The sequence below is a fragment of the Cupressus sempervirens genome, chromosome 3 (genome assembly GCF_028749045.1).
Source record: "Cupressus sempervirens isolate cs-2001-9-10 chromosome 3, ASM2874904v1, whole genome shotgun sequence".
NCBI classification, from domain to species: domain Eukaryota; kingdom Viridiplantae; phylum Streptophyta; class Pinopsida; order Cupressales; family Cupressaceae; genus Cupressus; species Cupressus sempervirens.
Genome location: NC_143120.1, coordinates 125,800,372 through 125,822,553, shown reverse-complemented (window position 1 = coordinate 125,822,553; position 22,182 = coordinate 125,800,372). Strand labels below are relative to the sequence as shown.

Below are 22,182 nucleotides of genomic sequence, written 5' to 3'. Positions count from 1 at the left end.
GCCCTCTGTTATTATTCCTGTATCCTTCGGATGTAGCACCGACGGTATTCGTGTTTCCGCTACTACTTGACGGGGAAGCCTCCTGTGTGTGAAACTCCTGCGGAGATCCTCTTGTCTTCATGTTAAAGGGGCACTCCTTTGTTGAATGGCCCATGATCTTACAAATGTCACAGAATTGGTTCTTTGGACACGATCCTTTAGTATGCTCGTCTGTCTTACACTCCGTGCACCACAGCTCACTGCCTTTTGGCTCCTTCTGCATATTTTTAAATTCCTTCATCATGCGAACCATATCCTTCTGTAGGGCACAAACCTTCTTGTTGCTGCCTTCGTCGTCGCTGCTATCATCTCCGGCAAGCTCATCCTCATCCTCATCAGAGGAGCTAGTTTTCTTCTTCTTTGTCTTCTGTTCACTTTCAAGGTCCAGTGCTCTGTTATACTCATCCAAATATGATGACGGTGGGACAATTTTCATTTTCCTTCGCAATTTCGATCGTAGGCCGTCCACGAACCATCTTTTCTACAATCCGTTTGCCGGCTTGCTTTCCATTTTGTTTATTAAGTCTTTTAATCTCCTAGCATAGACACGGACAGTTTCGTGCTTCCCCTGCTTGGTATTGAAAATTTCCGCGACGATTTCATTATCATCCCGCAAGAGTTTAAACTCCGCCAAGAACTCTTTTTTAATGTTATCCCAGCTATTTAGCTTTTGTGGATCCGTATCCGAAAACCAATCAATCGCCACACCCCGTAGGGTTGCCGAAAATTGTCTCATCCAGTTGTCTTCATTAGTTATGCCATTTGCCCTCCAGATCGTTTCACATGTTTTGCAATGTCGAATGGGATCGGCCGTACCATCGCCATTGAACTTTGGCAGTTTCTCTTATGGTCCCGCCATCACAATTGGTTTTTGTAAATAGGCGTTGCTCGGTCCTATAACACTGGCGATCTGCACTCCCACACTGGCGGTCTGCACTCCCACATCGGCGGTCTACACTCTCACACCGACAGTCTGTACTCCCACACCGGCGAACTGGTCTCCCACACCGGCTGTCTGCACTCCCACACCGATGGACTGGTCTCCCACACCGGAGGTCTGCACTCCCACACCGGTGGTCTGCACTCCCACACCGGCGGACTGCACTCCCACACCGGCGGACTGCTCTCCTACACCGGCGGACTGCTCTCCCACACCGGAGGTCTCGACAGCTGCGAACCTTGGTGAAGAAGAAGGATCTTCTGAAGTTGTTTCCCGCAGAAGTCTATCTCGGACGAAGAGGTCACTCCACGCTCGTGCTCCCTCGGCACTGCGAGCCGTGCGAGTTGATGCTCTTCCGTTTGAATTTTCTTCCCTCGGCGAACACAAATTCAAGAACTCCTCCCGTGCTTTTTCCACCAATTCCACCTGCTGCCGAGTCTCCTCCAACAATTCCTCCGCGCTTCGGTTTCCGTCGGCAATCTTTTGAGATCTCCCTTGACCTTATTCCGATCCTTGTTAAGCTGATTTGGCATTAATCTTCATTCCTCCCACCTTCCAGGTTCATAAGGCAACGGCGCCAAATGTTTACCGTACAGGTAAAGAAATCAACGCATACAAACAATAGAACAGAATAGCAGAATTTATTCGCATATGCCAGACATACATTATGCTTGATAATATCCGTAATAGTAGATGATTGATAATTTACAATGATCCCAGACGGGCTATAAATACTATCGCCCAACCTTCCCGAAGGAGTCCGTTGGCCACAAATATTCTATCCGCTACAAACTATTTACCCGTCCGCTACAAGATACAAAACACCGATGACAGTCAATCCGTCTACTACAGAAACACCGCCGGACCCATCCAGTCGGCTAACAAACACCTTGTTACTGTTAAGTAGTTTGTATGTAAAATTTTTCAATCTCTGCTCCACATGTATTACAGCAAGTTATATAAACACAGCCTTCAATTCTCAATATCTGGATTTTACTAACTTTTGAACCATTCTGCAATCTTTTCTTTGATGAAGTTATTACATATATAAACGAAACAAATAACCAGTAAATTTGACATATTGATTCCTTAAAAAATACTTTGATTATGCCTGATCTGTTTATCTTTGCCGAGAGAGAGAGAGAGTTATTTTCTTTCATACACCCACTTCTTACCGCAAGCATACTGATACATACATTGGTCTCTGCAAATGACTTTCAATTCATTATTTCTTCACTGTGTTTTAGGCGCATCAGAACTGTTTCTGACCTTTTCCTTATTTTCAAATATCACAGGGGATTCATTTTCATTTACCAAACATACAGCTGATATTCTTTTTTTTTTGGTGCATCTGTTCTCCTCATCTATTGTTTTTTTTTGAATACATGAAGTTAGATTTATCAAATTAAGATGAAGTTTCACCGGTTCTAACTTCCCAACTATTAATTGGGTTTCTAACACGTCACTAACAATGAACCGACGCTTATATCAACTTCCACAGTTTTGATGTTTGGCTGACTAAATACTTTGAAATTGGTTCCCACCGATAAGCATAATTAAAAACATCAAAACAATTGTCTCATTATTTTATCGGCTGCCACACAGACAGCACCTGATACTATGAAAACATTGAAACGTAATACCCATTGAACCTTCTGTATTTTTCTGGTTTTGTCTTTATTATCTCTGTTATAGATTAAACATTGATCCACATTCTTTTCTTTTGTTTATATGTATCAAACAAGTATCAGACTGCTGACAGGAAGATAAATAACAAAAACCACCACTGGATATATTCTAAAACACCTATTGGGCTTATGAAATATGCTGCCAGCACTTTATAAACATTATTTCTTGCCCAGACTCCCAATACGAACCAAACAAGATTGATGTACATCATAATAAGACAAATGGTAAGAATGATGTGTATGACCCTTACTAATTATTTTTAATTCTGAATATAGGTATTCAAATCCATTTGCTTTTTATGCTATTACTAGATCAGTTATGTTCCTGTACTTTTGACATCAATGACATAGTTCTCAACACATATTGCATTTGAATTTTGCCCTTGCCAACAATTGTATACTCTTCTCTTCCACCAAAAATGACTGAATCATTAAATGGTGAGAAATCTGTGAATCAATCACGCCGATGAGCTAAGTGTTGAGAAGCATTGAAGTCTCTAACTGACCAGTAGATTTCACATGATTTGCAGGTTGCCTTGCCACAAGAGCATAAAATGCAGAATCTTTCTACTTTGAGTGCTCTGCAACATTGGCCTTAGGCTGAGACCCTGCCTGCTTCCATTGTTCAGAAGTAATTTGACTTCGATAGTCTGTTATCAAGTGACCAAATTTGTAGCAGTATTTACACCAAACTTTCTTCTTCATTGAGCTACCCTGAGGCTGACTGGAACCTTTCTACTGAGAGTATTGAGCTTTGCTTTTATCCCTGTGAAAGGATTTGGCTGCGAAAGCTTGTTCTGAGGAGAATGAAGTTGCACTACTACCAATCTCTTGTTTTCAATAATCCTGTTGTAGAAGTTTGGTGCACAAGTCAGAAAACTTTAGGTCAACATTAGTTGCAAAAATGTTGCGCATTTCTATGAAATGCTCATATAATTTAGCTAGACTTTTTAGAGTTATGACTACCATATCCTATTTTTTACAACCAATGGCTTCAAGATGATCTTTGATGTCCTTAATCTTTGTCAGTGGCTCCTATAAGGACATATACTCATCCATCTCGTTAGAAAATAGTTGGTTCTTCAAGAAGAACGCATGATTCTTATCTGCTATCTCACGGAGATCCTTCACCAAAGTCCAGATCTCTGCAGATGTCTTGCCGGATTGCACTTGTGGCAACTGATCATTAGTCACCGAAAGCTTGAGAAGCATGACCACTCCTCAATTGGGCTCGTTGAACTTATCCCAATCTTGTCCAGGGCCAAAAGGACATGACTCTTTACCCAAAACAAGCTCATCAAGGCGACGATACTCGAAGATGGTCACCATCCTCTTCTTCCAGATATAATTTTTGCTATTGAATTGCTGATTGCCTTTGAACATTATATTGGCTAAAGACAACATCTGCACATTTTTCAAGACAAAAAAATGAGAAAATCTTGAAAAGACGATAAATAGTGTGAAACACAAGGCACAAATCCCAATGCACGAATAAAGGCATAGTCAGGTACAAACTTTAAGGGAGATGAAGTAGGATTGGCATGTTTCCTGAGATACAAAGTTTGGACAAACCCAGAAAATTTGATTGAAGACCCAAAAATCTCCTCAAAAACTGGCAAATAGTATGCCAGTAAAGTTTAATCTGACCAACAATTGAGAGGGCTTTTGAAAACCTTAGTTGGACGGAAAAATTATATGGTTTTACTGGGGGAGGCATTTCGGACAAAAATTAACCCATCCCGGAAACCTTGGCTGTCCCATTAAATTACTGTTTCAGTGATGTCCTTTTTGATTTCCACTCTCATGTGAATTCTTAAGTTAAATGATTTGATACAACATTAAATATCAAGGTTCTACAATTTATATAAGTATGCTTTATACATCTTTTTATATGAATATTTAAAATTTCCCTATTTTTTATATAGCTGTTCCCCCTGTGGTCTCCTGCGGTACCTTGCTCCAATAAAAAAATGTCTGTTTCGGATACCTGTTTCCTTGTCCCCCCCATCCTGGAAACTTGTGGTGACATAGAAAATATGCAACCTCTAAGAAGAAAATGGAGGATTTCTGGAAGACGAAAAATGTAGGTTGTGTTTGCAAGAATGTAGAAGCCCTAGTTGTTTTTAGCAGAAATGGTCACAGTGATGGTTGAAATGGCCGAAAAATGCAAGAAATGGCCACCATTTTCAGAAAAAGACCAGCAAAGAAGAAAACAATGCTTGAAGTAACACATGAAAAATCACATGTATCTGTAGGTTGACAAAGGAAATCCTGTCAATGCGGGTATGTGTTACAGAAAAATGTGGTTGAAAACCACAATCAACCTCCAGCGATCATGAACAGAGAGAAAATGTGAGCAGAGAAACCCATGCATTTGTAAAAAAAGGTGAAAAGACTGAGGAAAAATGTGCAAGACAGAAACCTGCAGAGGAACAGAGAAATCATGGCTAGTGACCATGACTATGGAAAAATCTGCAACAAGGGATTTGAAAACTATGTAGGTTGAAGGAAAAATAATTTTCAAGAAATTTGATGGAATTATTTTGTAAAGGAAATTATAAATTTTTACGGGAAAAAATTAGATTTGCTCTGATGCCAAATTATGAAAGTAATTTGTAAAAAATTGATTGATTTTCTGAATGATCAAAGCAATCATTTATAGATTACAGAGAGACAATGTTTCTATTGAGAAATGATCATAGAATTAGAAAGTTTCTAATATATGCAGAATCTACAACATTGGCCATTAATTAAGGTATAATAAAGAGATTAAGACATTATTCTAATATGTATATGAAAAGAGTATTTGCATCAGAAAGTTGGCTTCTCTTTTACAGACTAGCAAGATATGACTTTCATACCATTGTAATCTCCCAAAATTTGAAATAGCTGATCAAATTTAATATACTCTACAAAAGTCAAATGTTATTGGCTGTTAAAAAACTCCTGAGATAGCTGTTGTAGGTCAAGAATATTATTTCTTCTATGTTCTGTTCCAGAGTATTAAGATTAGTTACCGGTTCGAGTTCGGTTCGAAATATGGGTTCGAAGAACTAGTTCACTGGTACAGCAAAATTTTGGAAAGGGTTTTGGGTTCGTTTGTACAAAAACATGTAAAAATTATAATTTTTTTAATATATACATATTTATGAATCCTATAAGCATAGAGTATCATAAAATCATATGATGTAAACACCACCTTGTACAAACTTCTTTTGCTCAATCATCTATTTGCTCACAAAATCACCTATTTGCACACCACAAATGATGTTAGAAGCCAAAATAACCTACTTACATTCACATTTTAGGGCAGCGGGACTCAAAATATAAAATTTGCCCAAATTTGACATGGGCAGCCAAAATTCGCCCAGGTTCGAATTCTGGACTGCGGGTTTGAACCAGCCAGGGAAATTTGAACCTTGATTGAACCTGGGTCGAACCGGACCCGTATTTTGAACTGGTTTGAACCCAGGCAGGGTTCTTGGGCTAAAACGGCGAACCCGGGTAACTAAGGTATTAAGCAACTACATTAAATATTAAACATTAATTATTAACTCCCTTATCGTAAGGTACACCCCTTCACAAAAATGTTGGAATCATTGATGAAATACTGCGATCACCTGGTTAAATGCTGAAACTACCCTTATAACCAGCTTCAATCACATATATGGTGCTGCAAACTAATTATGAATATCAGCCCTGCTGAAAGCCTTGCCTTAATAACTAATATCATTTTCCACTTTGATTGATGTCCTGAGGCATATGATTATTCCAATATCTCAAAATATGATAATATGTTGACCAAAGCTATAGCAGACACCTCTGACAGCACCAATAAAATGATAGAATTGTTCTAGGAAGCTTGCTATCTATGTACTAAGCAACATACACTAACACTTCTGTCACACTGGGTCTCACTTGCAAGCCTTGTCCCCCAGAATATAAAGGCTGTCCAATTTTTTATAGATGAATATATAACAAATGTAAGATATTTTCAGACCAATGCATTAGGGACAGCACTCAACCCATTGGTATTAAAATATCATTTAGTTTTATGCATTATAGTTACCAATATATAATAAGTTGCTGCTATTCAGATGTGTCTCCTTCAATCAGATTTGTGGCATCCTCAAATCAGCACTAAACAATAGAAAAATATTTTGTGGCCATCTTAATTCAAATAGTTAAGCCGATAATAATGATATGGCATTTCTCATAAAAGAAAATAATACCTGTGCAGATTGGTTAATATGAGCAGCAATCTCTGTAATACGAAATTTATCTGTAATTTAAAATCATATTTCTTTAATTGCAAATTGAAGATTTATCAGATTTGCACAATTGTGATCTTTGTGTGAAATCACACAAAGGAATTGTGTGTATTTGCCCTCCAATTCCAGACATGGAGGGTTTTACTTTTTATCCTTAGGCTAATTGAACTGAAGTTCAATGCTCCACATGGAGTAAAATTCTGATAGTAAATGTCTTTCCATTCATCCTCCACTGTGCTTGGTCGCTCTTAAATTGATTGCTTTCTTAAGATTAATCACACTTCAAATTCCACTTGGTTAATAAACTTGATTATAATTCATTTAAGCCATGTCTCTTTTTTGTGATTCTCGAATCTCAATCACTGATTTCATCTTGTACTTTGTCCTAAGGCTAACATAATGAAATAATTTGGCTAATTAATCTTTAAACTGAATTTGATGAAATCTCATTTGTAATCCTAAAATGGAATTATCAAACTGATTTGGAGGGTTTAGTCTAGGTCTAGTTTTGAAGAGGGGATATTACATTCAGGTACCTAATCTTTATGACATCAGAAGCCAAATGATAGCAGAAAGGTCATTATTTCTGATGATGGTTCAAATTATGGTGTTGCTGGGTGTTGATAGGTTTTACCTGCCTGTCAAGTAACATTTGATTTGGTCAATGCAAATGTACTTGGTTCTTTCTTGGCACACAAGATACTTCATGGATGTAACTATGGCTTCCTACATTAGTTTTTCCTTCAAAATTGATATTGAGAGTAGTTCTAGGACTGTGTAAGTTGTTGAGAAAGAGGGTATTCATCTAATAGATTGCACAGTCCAAAATGTTCTTTTAACTGCTGTGAGCCAATTAGATGAGTTCCAAACAACTACCATTTATTCTTTTAGAAAGCATCTCCGTGAAGAAGATGAGAAAAGGAAAAATATTATCTTCAATGCAAATTGCTGTAATATTTGGTGTTATATGTGAGCATGCTTTCTAGGATATATTTTACTATGTCAATATATACCACACCACATGGGTTAATTTAAATGTTCATACCACAAATTGTTTGTTATGGATTGAATAAAGAAGTAAAGTCTATCAGGTCTGGAGCTCTAAAACTTGTTAACGTTTACATTTTATTGAGTGGTGCATTTGCTGAAGAACCAGTGCATCTTTATTTGAATTATTGTTTTTCCTGTAGGTTGTGACAATATTTTGTAAATTTGCAAGCAATAACTTTGTTAAATATTAGAAGTTACATGGTAAATTTGCAGGACATACGTTTCGACTTTCAAATGTAATTTAGTCTTTATTTAAACAATTTCATGTTCTTATCTACAAGTCGGAAATGCCTTAGGAATTGTTCATTGTGGCGGCTGTAGAAATAAATTTTTTGATTTACAAACTTATTTTCTATATTAATTCAATAGCAACTGTCAAAGATGGATATTTGATTTGAATTTTCTTTAGTCATGAGCTAAATGAAGAATTATTCTTTTTAAGAGGAAAATGTTTAACAAATTAATCTACAGTAAATGTTGAACTAAAATCTTCATTTATTGAACATCTATATTTGAATTTTGTAGTTCTTGCATGGGGAAGTGGAGATCTTGGGCAGCTGGGCTTGGGAGATGATAGAGGACGCAATCATCCAACACTAATCAGGTCGTTATTGGACAAGGACATTGTGCATATTGCAGCCAATGATCTTCACACAGCATTCCTTACAGGTTATAATATAGTTGCCTATTCTTATCTTCATTTGTGTAGACTAAATGTTTTGAAAAAAGTTAAGCTTTTCTTGTCAAAATGGAAGCACGTGTATTTTGTAGAACCTGTATTCGGGAAGTTTGACAGATTTTAATGGCCCTTGTGATAGGTGAGGGAGAGCTATATATGACAGGAAATAACGATTCTGGTCAGCTAGGAGTGCGAGTTAGAGAGTCACAGTTATCTCCTGTTCAGATATCTGCTTTAGATACATATCGCATATCGCATGTGGCTTGTGGCCAAGCTCATACTATTGCAGTAACAGGTGTCAATGGTTTAACAATAATTTCTGGATTGTGATCTGTATTATCAAGATATAATTTGTTTCTTTGTAACACTTTTTTAATAAAAAAATTAAATTGTGAATGTACTCTCATGGACTGTTTATTTAATAGTGTAGTCAGGGCTTATTTAAAAGATACTGTTATAGTGCATTAGAATGCGAAGAACACTTACTATTGTTGGTCGAGTAGTTACATGCAGCTTTGTATTCTGTTGCTTTTGGTCTAATTGCATAAATGATCTTTGTTTATGTAAAAGTTGTAAATAAAGATCGTAATATTGTGCTTGCAGTAACTGGTTCTCATGTTCTACTAATAAAAAGACACTTCATTGGATTTTTATACACCAGATGTTGGAGCATTAGTGTCATGGGGTGCAGCAGATCTAGGTCAGTTGGGGCATGGTGATGCTATTGATATTGTGGATGTTATTCAGCCTCGCATAGTCAAAGGGACGCGGGATTTTCATTTTGTTCGTGTAGCATGTGGGGCTGCCCATTCTCTTGCACTTACAGGTAGTATATTTTTTCTTTGACTTCTTGGGGTCATATTTATCTGCTACTCTTCATATGGATTTACATGCACTCATCAGGGGTGTGGTCAAATAACTAATCCCATGTTTCATTTAAAATTTGAGGGCATGTAAACTTCTATTCTGACTATACTACATCATAATTTTTGACAAATCCTAACATCCTAACAAACATGGTTCTCTATCTTCAGAATGCTTTTTCACTTATGCTGAGTGAGAACATTTTTATTCATATGCTTGATGGCATTATAATTTATATGTATTTCAATTATGCCATCACCATGACACGTGTCAACAATGATTTATGGAAGCCACTGCCTGACAGTATTGTCTTGGATATGGAGGGATAGAGCCAGAATAGGTGATTATTGACAAGAATATTTCCTTAAAATGTTGGGTCTTCCTTTTCATGGACATCTTTCTAGAATGTGCTGTTGATGTGAATATTGTGACCGCTTCAACATGCGGAATAAAATACCAAGTATTCTATCCTCTCTTGTATTTCAATTATGCCATCACCATGACATGTGTCAACAATGATTTATGGAAGCCACTGCCTGACAGTATTGTCTTGGATATGGAGGGGATAGAGCGAGAATAGGTGATTATTATTTCCTTAAAATGTTGGGTCTTCCTTTTCATGGATTTCTAGAATGTGCTGTTGATGTGAATTTTGTGACCACTTCAACATGCGGAATAAAATATCAAGTATTCTATCCTCTCTTGAACAAGAAAATTGCAAATGCTAAACAATATGGCAAGTATGTGATCAAATGAATCAGCCCTAAGGTTTACGAAGCATATGTGCAACTTTTTGTTGGATATAACTCAGTTAAATGATGTCTTGTGCAGGTTATCACACATGGACTTCACTATTATTCTTGGTCTTTATCAATGCCTTGCCTTCACTATTATTCTTGGACTTTATCAATGCCTCTCCTCAAAGCGGCTAGAACTTGAAATACTAACTTCACTTCAAATAATCACAAATGGGATAAAGGGTTTGAAGATCTACTCTATTCCTAAGGACAGTGATATCAATGGATGATGCTTAGATAAGTGAATACTCCCTTTGCCAAATTAAACAACTACATAAAGATGATGCAATCTCCAAAGGGAACACAAAAGATCTTTATATTGTAATCATTCATTTGAATGCTTAATACTGACACATCCAAATGAACATCCACAATTAAACTTAGCATTTAATCAAGTCTAGACTAACCTTACCTTGCAACTTGAAATCAACACATAACAAAAGGCATGAACATGGAATTCATCATTCATCTTCACATTTCTCCATTTTAGTCAATAAACTTTAACTAAACTATGAAAAGTAGAAACCATGCAAAATGTAGAAGCAACACACAAGAATCCACCATATCTTTAATGAAATTTGCATATTAACTTTAACATTGTCTCGCACAATGAAGGGTCCAAATTGATTTGAAGTCAGTGACCGAGGTAATTCAAGAAATCCTTGATTAGGGTTTGTTACAACCAACACTATCAAATATTTAATGTCATCCAGTGAGATGAGTACAAATCTTTTAATGCATATCTTTTTAAGGATGAACCAATGAGAACATTGCTTGAAGTATTTCATTAAATGAATTCCACATTTCCTCTTGTGAATGACTTTGGAGATGAACTGTCATTAGCCCTAATTGATGTATGTATAATACAAACATATTTCTAAATGTATAGACTCTACTTAAATATTGTTTTAATAATAAATATGAGTCCTTAGTCAATAATTAATTTCCTTATTTTGGTTCATACCATACTAATCAAATCAATAATTGTTAAATATAATATTAATCTATAATTATTAATATTAGTAATAATTACTAACATTAATCAATAATATTAATTTATAAAAAAAATTAATTAATAATATTTGATTAATATTATATTTAGATTAACATAATATCAATTAATTATTATATTAATATTAAATATAATATCAATCTATAATATTATGTTAATCTAAACATAATATTAATCTCTAAATATAATATTAATATTTGACTTGTGGAAAATATCTCCTACTTATCAATATAATAATAATCACCAATACCTATCTATAATACGAAGCTAATCTATAAATTGAAACAATGTGTACCCCAATGTTTAAAGTGATCCCCCAGTGTCAACGTGAAAGAAGACTCAATGGACAGGTCATGTCCATGTTGGCCTACTCACCTGAAATGTTATACCCCATGGTAATAATAACGTTGACGACCAATATGCTCCAGTTGCGAAGTCCACAATGTCACTAACAAGGAGTAAGTCAGGTCACTTGGAGAGAATTGCAATCCTCAGATGGATATAGATAAGTGACAGAAATCGAGCAAGGAGGACATCCATCTCAGAGACAAGGAAAGACAGTAAGTTGTACAACAATTACACCCTAAACCGACACTGGCCCCATATAACATCCACTCATATATATATGTGTGTGTGTGTGTGTGTATAATCCTGAAATACAATCTTATAAATGTTCCTGCAAGCTGATTAGAATAAGAATATTGAAGATAGAGAAATCAATAAACATAATAGCAAAATACTGGACAATAGCAGTGGTCTGAAAACAGTTATTTCTGCAGTTATGTATTTGCTTTCTAATGTAATGGGATATGTGCATCTCTGAATATGGGGTACCATATCCAGAGACAACTGTTAGAATAATTTTAGATCATACAATATATCAGTAGGAGTATGTACATAATATAAACATAATGAACACATGCATTTTGAGAAGTTAATTATCATCATATTTATGGTTTAGCTATAGGATTTTCTAGATAGGCTTGTAATATTTGTTTGATATAATGCTCATAGTGGGTAGGGAGTTTGTGAAAGGAGAGGAGTAATCTAATCACATTGGGGTAAAAGTCACAAAATGGGTGAGAACCATGAGGGAGCCTCTTTTAGATTGTTCGCATACCCTAGCACCTTAATTCTACCATCCACTACGGAAGTTAGACAAACAGGGAAAACAATGTTATCAAAATTAAGTAATAGTATTATGTGTTGTCTTGCATTCCTTGCATTAAATTATGGTAGTAATAGGACTAGATATTGAATTAATCTTAAGGAATGAGGATATATTTAGCATAAGTTAAACTATTTAATATTTTCTTCCCCATTTACGTCTCTAGATCATTGTAAAAGCTGTTTAGAGAGGTGTCATTGCAATTGGTATCAGAGCATAATCCTTCATCTAGGGAAAGTTTATGCAAACATATCAAAGAAAAGGAAATAAAAACAAGATGAACGAACAATTAGCAAATAAAATGAGGGCATTCATGGAACAAGGAACTCAAACCAACCAAGTGCTTCTTCTAACACTACAAAATACGAAGAAGTTAATTGATAGTCTAAAAAATATTTGTGCAAATGTGAGGGACATAAGTTCAAATCACTTTGAAAGAACCATAATGAGTCCTCATCCTCTAGGGCATCCAAATCCTCTTTCCTACCTAGAGAAGAGATATTGAGGGGAGAAGTAGGAATTGAACAACCCACCAATAGCATTGTAAGTAATGCTAGAGCCTATGTTAGTTTGGAACTGGAAATCTGAGAACTTTTAAAATTTAGGGAAGTCCGCAAGGGCCAAAAAAACAGTAAGAACTTGATTGTCTCAAAAATACTTCTGTGAATGGACAGGACATAAGTTCAAATCACTTTGAGAACCATAATGAGTCCTCATCCTCTAGGGCATTCAAATCCCCTTTCCTACCCAGAGAAGAGATACTGAGGGGAGAAGTAGGAATTGAACAACCCACCAATAGCATTGTGGATAATGCTAGAGCCTATGTTAGTTTGGAACAGAAAATCAGAGAACTTATAAAATTTAGGGAATTCAGCAAGGGCCAAAAACAAGCACTAAAAAGGGTAAAGATTAAACCCAAACATGGATTTAAAACATAAAATAAACAAAGTAACCCTTTCAAATTATGGGTCTGAAAAAATCACAGCATATGGTTGGCTGCAAAAAATTAACAACTCACCTCACCCATAGTCTGATGATATAGGAGGATGCATTCCAATTTACTATCCTCTGGTTAGAAGGCATAGCACACGAATAGTGGTAGCATGGAATCCACGCCCAAGGACATCAAACATCACCTCCTATGAAGAATTTGTACAAAGGCTCATTAAAAGATTTGATAGAAGACACCCCAAGAGGATTTAAAAGTTTGACCCAACATAAGCAACAAGGGACAATCAAGAGTCATATTGCTAACTCTAGAAAATCTCTGACGAGTAGATGATGACAGACTTATCTATTTATAGAGGAATTAAACTATTTAATAAAAGGGTTGGTGAGTGCTCTTAACCTAGCATCTCTCGAAGATAATTTTGAAACAACTTTAAATTTAGAAATCTCATCAACATGCATTAAACCTCCAATCCACACTACCAAACCCCCCATAATAAAGACTGCTTTCTCTTTAAGAATGACCATAAGAGGGTTTGGGAAGAAGGATTATGTTTCGATTATAAAGAGACTATGGGAATGAGGCCATGTTTATAGATGAGAGAAGGGGAAGAAATTGTAAGTGTGTTGTACATGTAATGAGAAATGGAGAAGGGGACATGTTTGCAATCTTAAGGGCCAAATAAAGAAAGGTCTAGTTTTAAATGCAAAGATGATTGGGAACCAATGGACGTCAATTTTTAGCTAAGAAGCAAAACACTATAATGTCCTGAGATTATTAAATAATTTAATTTAATTTGTTTTAAATTTATTATCTCTCAAGCCCTTTTCATTTAATTATTAGTTGCTTAAGGAAATTTCCCTAAAGTCATATATAATGATGTGTTGGTTGTTGTTCTAGGTTTGTGAACTTTGATATTTTATTTGTGATTGCAAATTTCAATTCGAGTTAAGGTGTGTGCCATTTTGGAGATGAAAGATCCCTCCTACTTGCCATTTGTAGTTTCGGTAGGATTAACCCTATTTTGCTCTTGGTTCAAATTGATGTAATTGAAGTGCTAGTGTTATTAATACAACAAATCTTGCATATGTGAGTTTCCAAACGAGTGTTTTGGTGCATCAAATAATTGTTCTGTGTCATGATTCATTCTTGCGTTCGAATTAGGGAAACCGACACACGTACACAACTTGGGAGAAATTCAAATTGCTGTCATTTGACCGTTTGGACCATACATTGAGCTAAAGAGGGCAACTCTATGGTCACCCACATCCTATACAAAACCTACACACCCACTATATGAGTTGTTTAACTCATTGTGCAACATATAAGCTCACCTTACATATTGTTTCTTTTAAGTGACATTCAACCACTGTACAAACCATTCTTCCATACAAAGGGTTTGACTGTGTTGATTGTACAAATTCAAATGATATCACTGTACAACCATAATGTTTCTTGCGACACATTCTGCCATACAAACTTGAAACATTTTGCCAGCCTTACAAGCCTATAAATTTGGCTGTATGGAATAGTACACAGAACGTTGCATTATCAATTTCATTATAAATCAATAGTTGCATTGAAAGTTTTTGAAGTACATCTCAGTAGGCTTGAATTGTACAACCAAGAGGGCGTTCAAAACATTACAGTGGTATCAAAGTTGGTAATCCTGCCAGCCTATTGAGTAGTGGATGTGGGTGTACACCAAAAGGAGGTACCATTTTGTTGAGAGAATGGGGGAATCACAAGATCCTGCAGTAGAACTCATGGTACTATTAAGGGAACTAACCAAAAGCCAGGTGCAACTCAACGACACCATGGTCAGAGGGGAACAATGAGAATGGCTCATGAAAGAGACGTTGCGAAGGTTGGCCGAAGGGAAGACAAACAAAGAATAAAATGGACATGGTGAAAATTTTGTCATAGGGAGAGCAAGCCCTCAATATTCACTCTCTCGATCATCAATGCCGACATTTTTTCCGAGAACTGAAGCACCTTGCAAAGAGCGAGAGGCTACATTTGAGGAAATGTAAGAGCAACTAAGGCAAGATTGGAGGAACATGGATTTCAAAGGAGACATATCATTAAGGATTATGTTGATCAACAAATGAGATATTCGGGTGGTACCAGTTGTGGCCACTATAATGACCTCAAACGAAATATAGGTAAGGCAAATCTGTCATCCTTTGATGGATCTAGATTAATCTCTGCAGGTGCATGAGTACAACAGGGAGACATATTTCCAGATCAACCATATTCTGGAGGATGAATTCGGTGCTTCACTTGTAAGGGATCGCTCATGAATGGTGGCATCATGGAATGGTTACCCTTGGCCACGATCAAATAACCTCATGCTAAATTCACAAAGAGGTTGATAGACTGCTTTGACGAGAAAGATCCAAAATTTATTTTAAGGACTTTGTATAGCTAAAGTAATCTGAATCAGCAAATAGTTATATCATTGAATTCCAAAGATTGTGTGTGTTGGTAACAAACAATTCAGAGAGACGATTGATTGTGTTGTTCATGGATGGGTTGTTGGAACATCTGAAAGGTTGGGTGAAAGTATTCACAACATCCTCTTCTTCTTCCTCTAGGAGTTATTCACACCCCAAACCACCCCTCGCTCCAAAGGAGAAAGACAACAAACTCCATTTAAAGAAGCCATCATTGGAGGAGATCATTAGGCAAGAGCTTAGGAGGAAACTTTGGTTTAATTGTAGGGAGTTGTGGGAATTGGGTTATTGATAATTCGGCAAAAGAAAAATCCATTACATTGAGGTGATGTCTGATGGTGAGGAGGATCATGCGAAAATTGAGCTTGAAGGAGATGGTCATCAAGCTTCCAAGGAGGTTAACATAAATTATGCCGAGAGGAAGGCATGCTGGTGCGACGAGGAGACCTCATTGCGACACTTGGTTGTACTCCGATGTGCACTATATTCCCAGTATGGAGTACACTGTGGGGATAGTGAGTCATGGTCACACTTGACAGGGGGCCACACTCAACTTCATCAACTCATCACTTGTGAACCGAAGAGGTTTGCGTATGGAGGCACATGAAGGGTTCCAAGTCAAGGTGGTGAGAGGAAATCTCTTGTCATGCACCCATTTGGTTTTGCAAATGAGCATTACCATGGGGAACCTCATGGTAACAGATGACTTTTTTGTAGTAGATCAGGATGATATGGTGGTCATATTTGGCATGCAGTGGATGGAGACTCTTGATGAGTACACATAGAGTTACAAGAGGATGGAGTTCTCCTCTGAAGTTGATGGCAAAAAGGTATTACTAAAGGGAATGTCGAATGACGACCTGAAGGAAATCTTGGCACAAAGGATGAAGGCAATCTTTGGACATGATGATGTAGTCTAGGCAACACATTGCTTGCTCTCAACAAAACCTATACAAGGGCAACAAACTTACTACCAGGTTGAGGAGCTTCAAGAGGTGTTGGATAAGCATAACATGCTCTTCACTAACACCCCGCCTGGCATACCTCCACATTGCGGCTTTGAGCACACCATCAAGTTGGAGGAAGGAGCCAATCCTGTCATCACCACACCCTACCGCCTTCCTAAGAAGTTTAAGGATGAGATAGAAAAGAGGATGTAGTAACTCTTCGACAAAGGATGAATTAGGCCCAACTCTTATCCCTTTGCGTCATTTATTGTTCTAGTAAAGAAGAAGAATGAAACCCTTCAGATGTACGTGGATATAGTGCATTGAACAAAAAAACTATAAACAATAGGTATCCCATCCCCAAGATCGACGAGTTGTTGGATGAATTACACGACACAGTCTATTTCCAAAATAGATCTCTGCTTCAACTGCCATCAAATCTGCATGAGGGAGCAAAATGTGAAGAAGACAACCTTTCATTGCCATTATACACACTATGAGCTCTTGGTCATGTTATTTAGGCTGACTAATGCTTTGACCACCTATTAATCCTACATGAATCACATCTTCAACAAGAAGCTACTCCTGTTCTTGTTGGTGCTCTTTAACGGCATACTCATCTACAACAAGTCATGGGAGGAACATTTAAGGCATTTGGACATAGCCTTGAGAATCACAGAGTCATAATTATTGTTTGCCAAGAGGTCCAAATGTGAGTTTGGAATGACAGAGATATTGTATTTGGGACACATCATCAATGCTCGAGGGGTTTAGGTACATTGTCATGTCCCCCGATTTTCCTCCAATAGAATTTAATAGTAAACAATAATAAAACAATAATATAATGAATAAATAAAATTATATTTAAATTTATCATTCAATAAACAATTAATTTACATAATAATTAATATAACATATAATTATACAAATAATAGAATATGATTTTATATAACCATTGATAAGAACATAATATAATAAAATAATAACACTAATAAATAAATAAATGTGTTAATCAATGTATTATTAATACGAGAAATTAATAAATATATTAATTAATATCATTAATAATAAATAGAAGAAGTAATGTAATCCGTTAATTAATATAAAGAGTATTAAATATTAATGGATAAATAAGCAAATATAATAATAATTTTTTATTGCCAAGAGTATATCTTCATTTATAACATTAACATTCCTATTAAATGTATAATATAATTTCAGCATTTTAAATACAATACATAATGTTATAATTAACATTTTATATTATATAAACTCAATGTCCTCACTAAAAGGGGCTACTATCATTTAGCACCAAATGTTGCAACTATTGAAATCATTTATTGGGAGAGAAGCATATAAAGGAGGAGATACCAATAAGGATAAGGAAGATATAGAAGTTACGAGAACAAAATGAGGCATCAGTTATCCATATAGGCAAATAGCATTACATAAAACAAATGATCATACAAAAGACATAGCATTAAAAAATATAAAGACAACATGAATAACTGGCGTTGAAGGAGTCAAGGAATAAAAGTCGAGGGGGGGTGTTAATGATATTTAAGGACACAACATATTTGGCAGTTCTCATTTTTATACCAGATTGTGATTTGGACATCATTGCTCAGTTATAAGTGTATGAAAACAAATCAGGGACAAGAAGCGTCAAGGATGTATATATATTGGGGAATACATTAGCGTAGAACGAGAAATGATAAGAGAATCAACTTTGGATAAGTTCTTATATATAAAATCAAATAGATACCTACGTATCTACTAACCAAGGAACACTCCATTTATCAGACAAACAATTTAGAACATATACACAACACTACCAAATAGTTGGGATAATCAAAGATTCATATATTAAAGATCACAAGCAATAAACAATATTGGGGAAGAGAAAGGAATAAGTCATTAAGTATTTTTTGGACAGCTTGCAAATTACTTGATAGTAACTCGACAATAAAGAAAACGATGAAATGGCGAGAGGAGAGTGTCGATCTTAGAGACGAAAAGCATATATTAAAGGAGAAATATTAAATATTAAGGGTTCTATGCATGTACCGATAACTCTTTATAATTACATCATCAAACTATTAAGAGGCTGGGCATTCAACATAGACTTGTGAGAGGGTAGTAGATACATTTACAACAAACAACTATGTAGAGGACAAAGACGCTCTATATGTTAGGACAAAAGTGTTAATAAATATTTAGTGGGAATGACTAGTAAATTAGCAATCGATATAAAATAATGGTGTTACTGATGGGATTATGTACTTAGTACCAGCGTTTTCTGTAGAGTGCTGAATGAAACCTTTATAATGTTTCATCTCAACCGTTGATAAATTAGATAAGTTTTAGTGAAGAACATTAAAGGATCTTACAACATATTTTAACTTAATACATATATTCTTATTTGGCAGAGCATCACAATCACAACTGGGTGTTCAGACCATTAAAGAGGACTGGCAATCCCTCGTCATCATTTCAGAGATTAAAATAATTTTATGAGGTAAGGGAGATTACACTAGCATCAACTTGAAGAGTCATATCAGAGCTATCATTACAAGAGACATCACATACATCAGGAGAAAATTCAAGCCATTTTGGAATAGCAGCCTCCCAAATCTCTCTTAGAGCTGCGTGGATTTTTTGGATTGTGTAGTTATTACAGAAGGATTGTGAAGGGATTTTCATAGCTTAGTTCCCCACTGACAGATTTGACAATTTGGATGAGTAGGTGCAACACACCTTCGACAAGCTGAAGGAAGTCATGAGCTCCTGTTTGGTTTTTGCACTATTAGACTTCACTCAACCCTTCATCCTACAGTGCAACACATCAAGAGAAGGCATTGGGGTAGTGTTAATACAGGACAAACATCCCTTTGCATTTGAGAGTCAAAAGCTCTAGGTAGAAGAGTAGTTGTACTTCATCTACAACAAGGAGATGCTCACAATCATGCACACATTGATAAAGTTTCAGCAGTACCTTGTTGGAGCAAAGTTTGTTGTGCGGACAGACCACAACAGCTTGGGGTATTTCTTGGAGAAAAGGGATTTCAACAAACTGTAATGTCCCCATTTTTAGTAGATTCGTGGAGTTGGCTTGGTCAGTTCATCATCGTGACGTGAGCTAATAGTGGGATTTGAGGGTCCCAGTTGTGGAGTTATTAGGCTTTTTAGTGGCAAATGGTGAGTTTGGCTCCGTTTAGCTCAATTGAGTTAGAGGATTTGAGTGATGCTCTCAGTTTTTATTTCTGGCTTTTGGTTTGGGCTCCAAGAATCTTGGAGGGAGCATCTATTTTTAGTAAGTCACCTCGTTAGGTTCATTCACAATCTTTCTTCATGACGATCAGTCTTCTTTTGTCAAATTTCGATTTTGATGCTTCTTTAGTCATTTTTGAAAGATAGGTGAATTATTATTATTATTCAACTAATTATGACGAGCTTGCTATTTTTGTTTGTATTGTAAATATTAAAGTTTGTAGCTGCGATAGAGATCTTTATCTCTTGAAAACTGGAAGTTATTACCGTTATTGTCATCTTCAGCTGAAAAGGACACTTAAGTTTTAATTTGTAATATTAAATGTAAATGACATGTGTCATTCACATGCATTGAGGCATGAATATTTGAAGAGTCATAATTAATTAATTAGGAGTTATGAGAATCTCAAGTGACCTTCGGTTATAATGTGAAGAGTCTCTCCTATTGTTATATATTCACATCAAACAAAGGATATTGTACACTTGAACATTTTATTATCAATAAAGATATTGTTGTGTTGTGTGGCTAGGTTTTTCCCTTCATTCTCGAAGGGTTTTCCCAGGATAATTCTTTTGTTCTTTGTTTTTGTTCTCTCTTTCTTATTGTTGGTTATCTTCATGGATTTCTGGGCTGTAGTTTTAACACGATATCAGAGCCAGTAGTCTCATGGTAATGATTTGTGTCGTACTTCTTTGGATATTGCAAGCTTATGTTGTTGGGTGTTTTATGTCCTTTATGTAAAACCCTTAATTCATATTGGGCATGGTTTTTTTTAGCAGTAGGGTGGATGTAGCGTCATCTTGGAAATTCTTTTCTCTTTGCATGCAACTTTATCCAGTATGCAACTTTATGCATGTTATGTTTTGTTGGAGATTATTGTAGTTTGCATAATTTTTTTATTTTTTATGAAGACCTCTAATCAAGCCTTGTTCTCTTCCGGCCAATATTTTCTATGGTTGTGGTGTGCTGGTTTCTCAGTGTGTGCATTCATCTTTCTTCAGCATGTTTCATCAATTCTTCCAGGCAATGGAATCAATCGTGCAACCTCACCTTATTCAAGTTGAGCAAATGCTAGGGCCTCTCTTGTCAAATGTAGGAGTTACAGGGAAGAAGTGTTGTCTGTGCACTTCTTTACTTCCTATGCTTGGAGGCATGATTTTACATTTAAAAATATAAAAATTCCCCATAACCTGGAGTCAGGTATCCCTCTATCCACATGGTATTCATATCAGATTTCTGATCTCTTCTCATATCTGTGTGCATGCTGAGATTTAACATCAAAGATATAAGTATCTAGGATTATATCTCTTGAATGTTGGTTGGTTTATTAATTAATTGTTATTGGATGCTAAATACAATGGATTTATGCTCGTTGCTTTAGAAGGTTGCATATTTGAGTGAGATAGAACTCAAGTGTAGTTGGTTTTTTCATCTTTTGTCTCGAGTGTTTTGTATTGCTCGTATATTTTATATTATGTTATTGCACCACTTCATCTTCATTTCACTTCTTTATTATTTTTGTGTGGTTGGCTACGTGGCATTCTGCCAAGTATTCTTACTGTTGTTCTCCCATCGGATGTGATATGTCCTCCAAAATGGTCAGTTAAGGCCTTCGTTACATATTCCACCTGTCACACAAAAGAAATTGTGCAGTAGTGATGGCAGATGCAGAGAACAATCGCATGGTCGATTGGAAAAACATCATCTTGCAGGTTCTAGCCTATGCTAAGTTGGACAACATTTAGGTTTCCAAAAACAACATGTTTGCTGCTTGTTGCCTATGGGTCTTTGCTCGTTCTGTTTTTTGACTGAGTGGCCAAAGTCTGGGAAGAATCAACGCAGTAAAAATGGTGCAGTATAATTTCAAGAAGATTATGGTGATGCTGTCCGGGAAAGATTTCATGGACATAATCGTATCAAGAACACAATGGTAGATACCTATGGTGGTGCACAAGAGTTATGCAATCTCTTGCCTCCACCAATTTTACATGCGCAAGAAGAGTTTAGTAGAGAATGGCTTTCGGGAACCTTTGTCTAATGCTTCATATGAT

At 36.1% G+C, this 22,182-nt stretch overlaps 1 protein-coding gene across 5 annotated transcripts in view; it reads left to right on the top strand.

The window, feature by feature from the left end:
- The window catches only part of LOC149565101 (uncharacterized), a 339,748-nt gene that overhangs the window by 14,403 nt on the left and 303,163 nt on the right, over nucleotides 1-22,182 (top strand). For 4 of the 5 annotated variants that reach the window (XR_016361996.1, XM_089818649.1, XM_089818647.1 and 1 more), the window contains exons 2-4: nucleotides 8,514-8,657; nucleotides 8,807-8,962; nucleotides 9,329-9,493. Coding sequence is in view for 4 of the 5 variants with exons in the window: in XM_089818649.1 (XP_089674775.1) it covers nucleotides 8,514-8,657; nucleotides 8,807-8,962; nucleotides 9,329-9,493 (465 nt within the window). In the remaining variant the exon portion in view is untranslated. The remainder of the gene's footprint in view (nucleotides 1-8,513; nucleotides 8,658-8,806; nucleotides 8,963-9,328; nucleotides 9,494-22,182) is intronic. The other variant, XM_089818648.1, reaches the window with a different exon arrangement.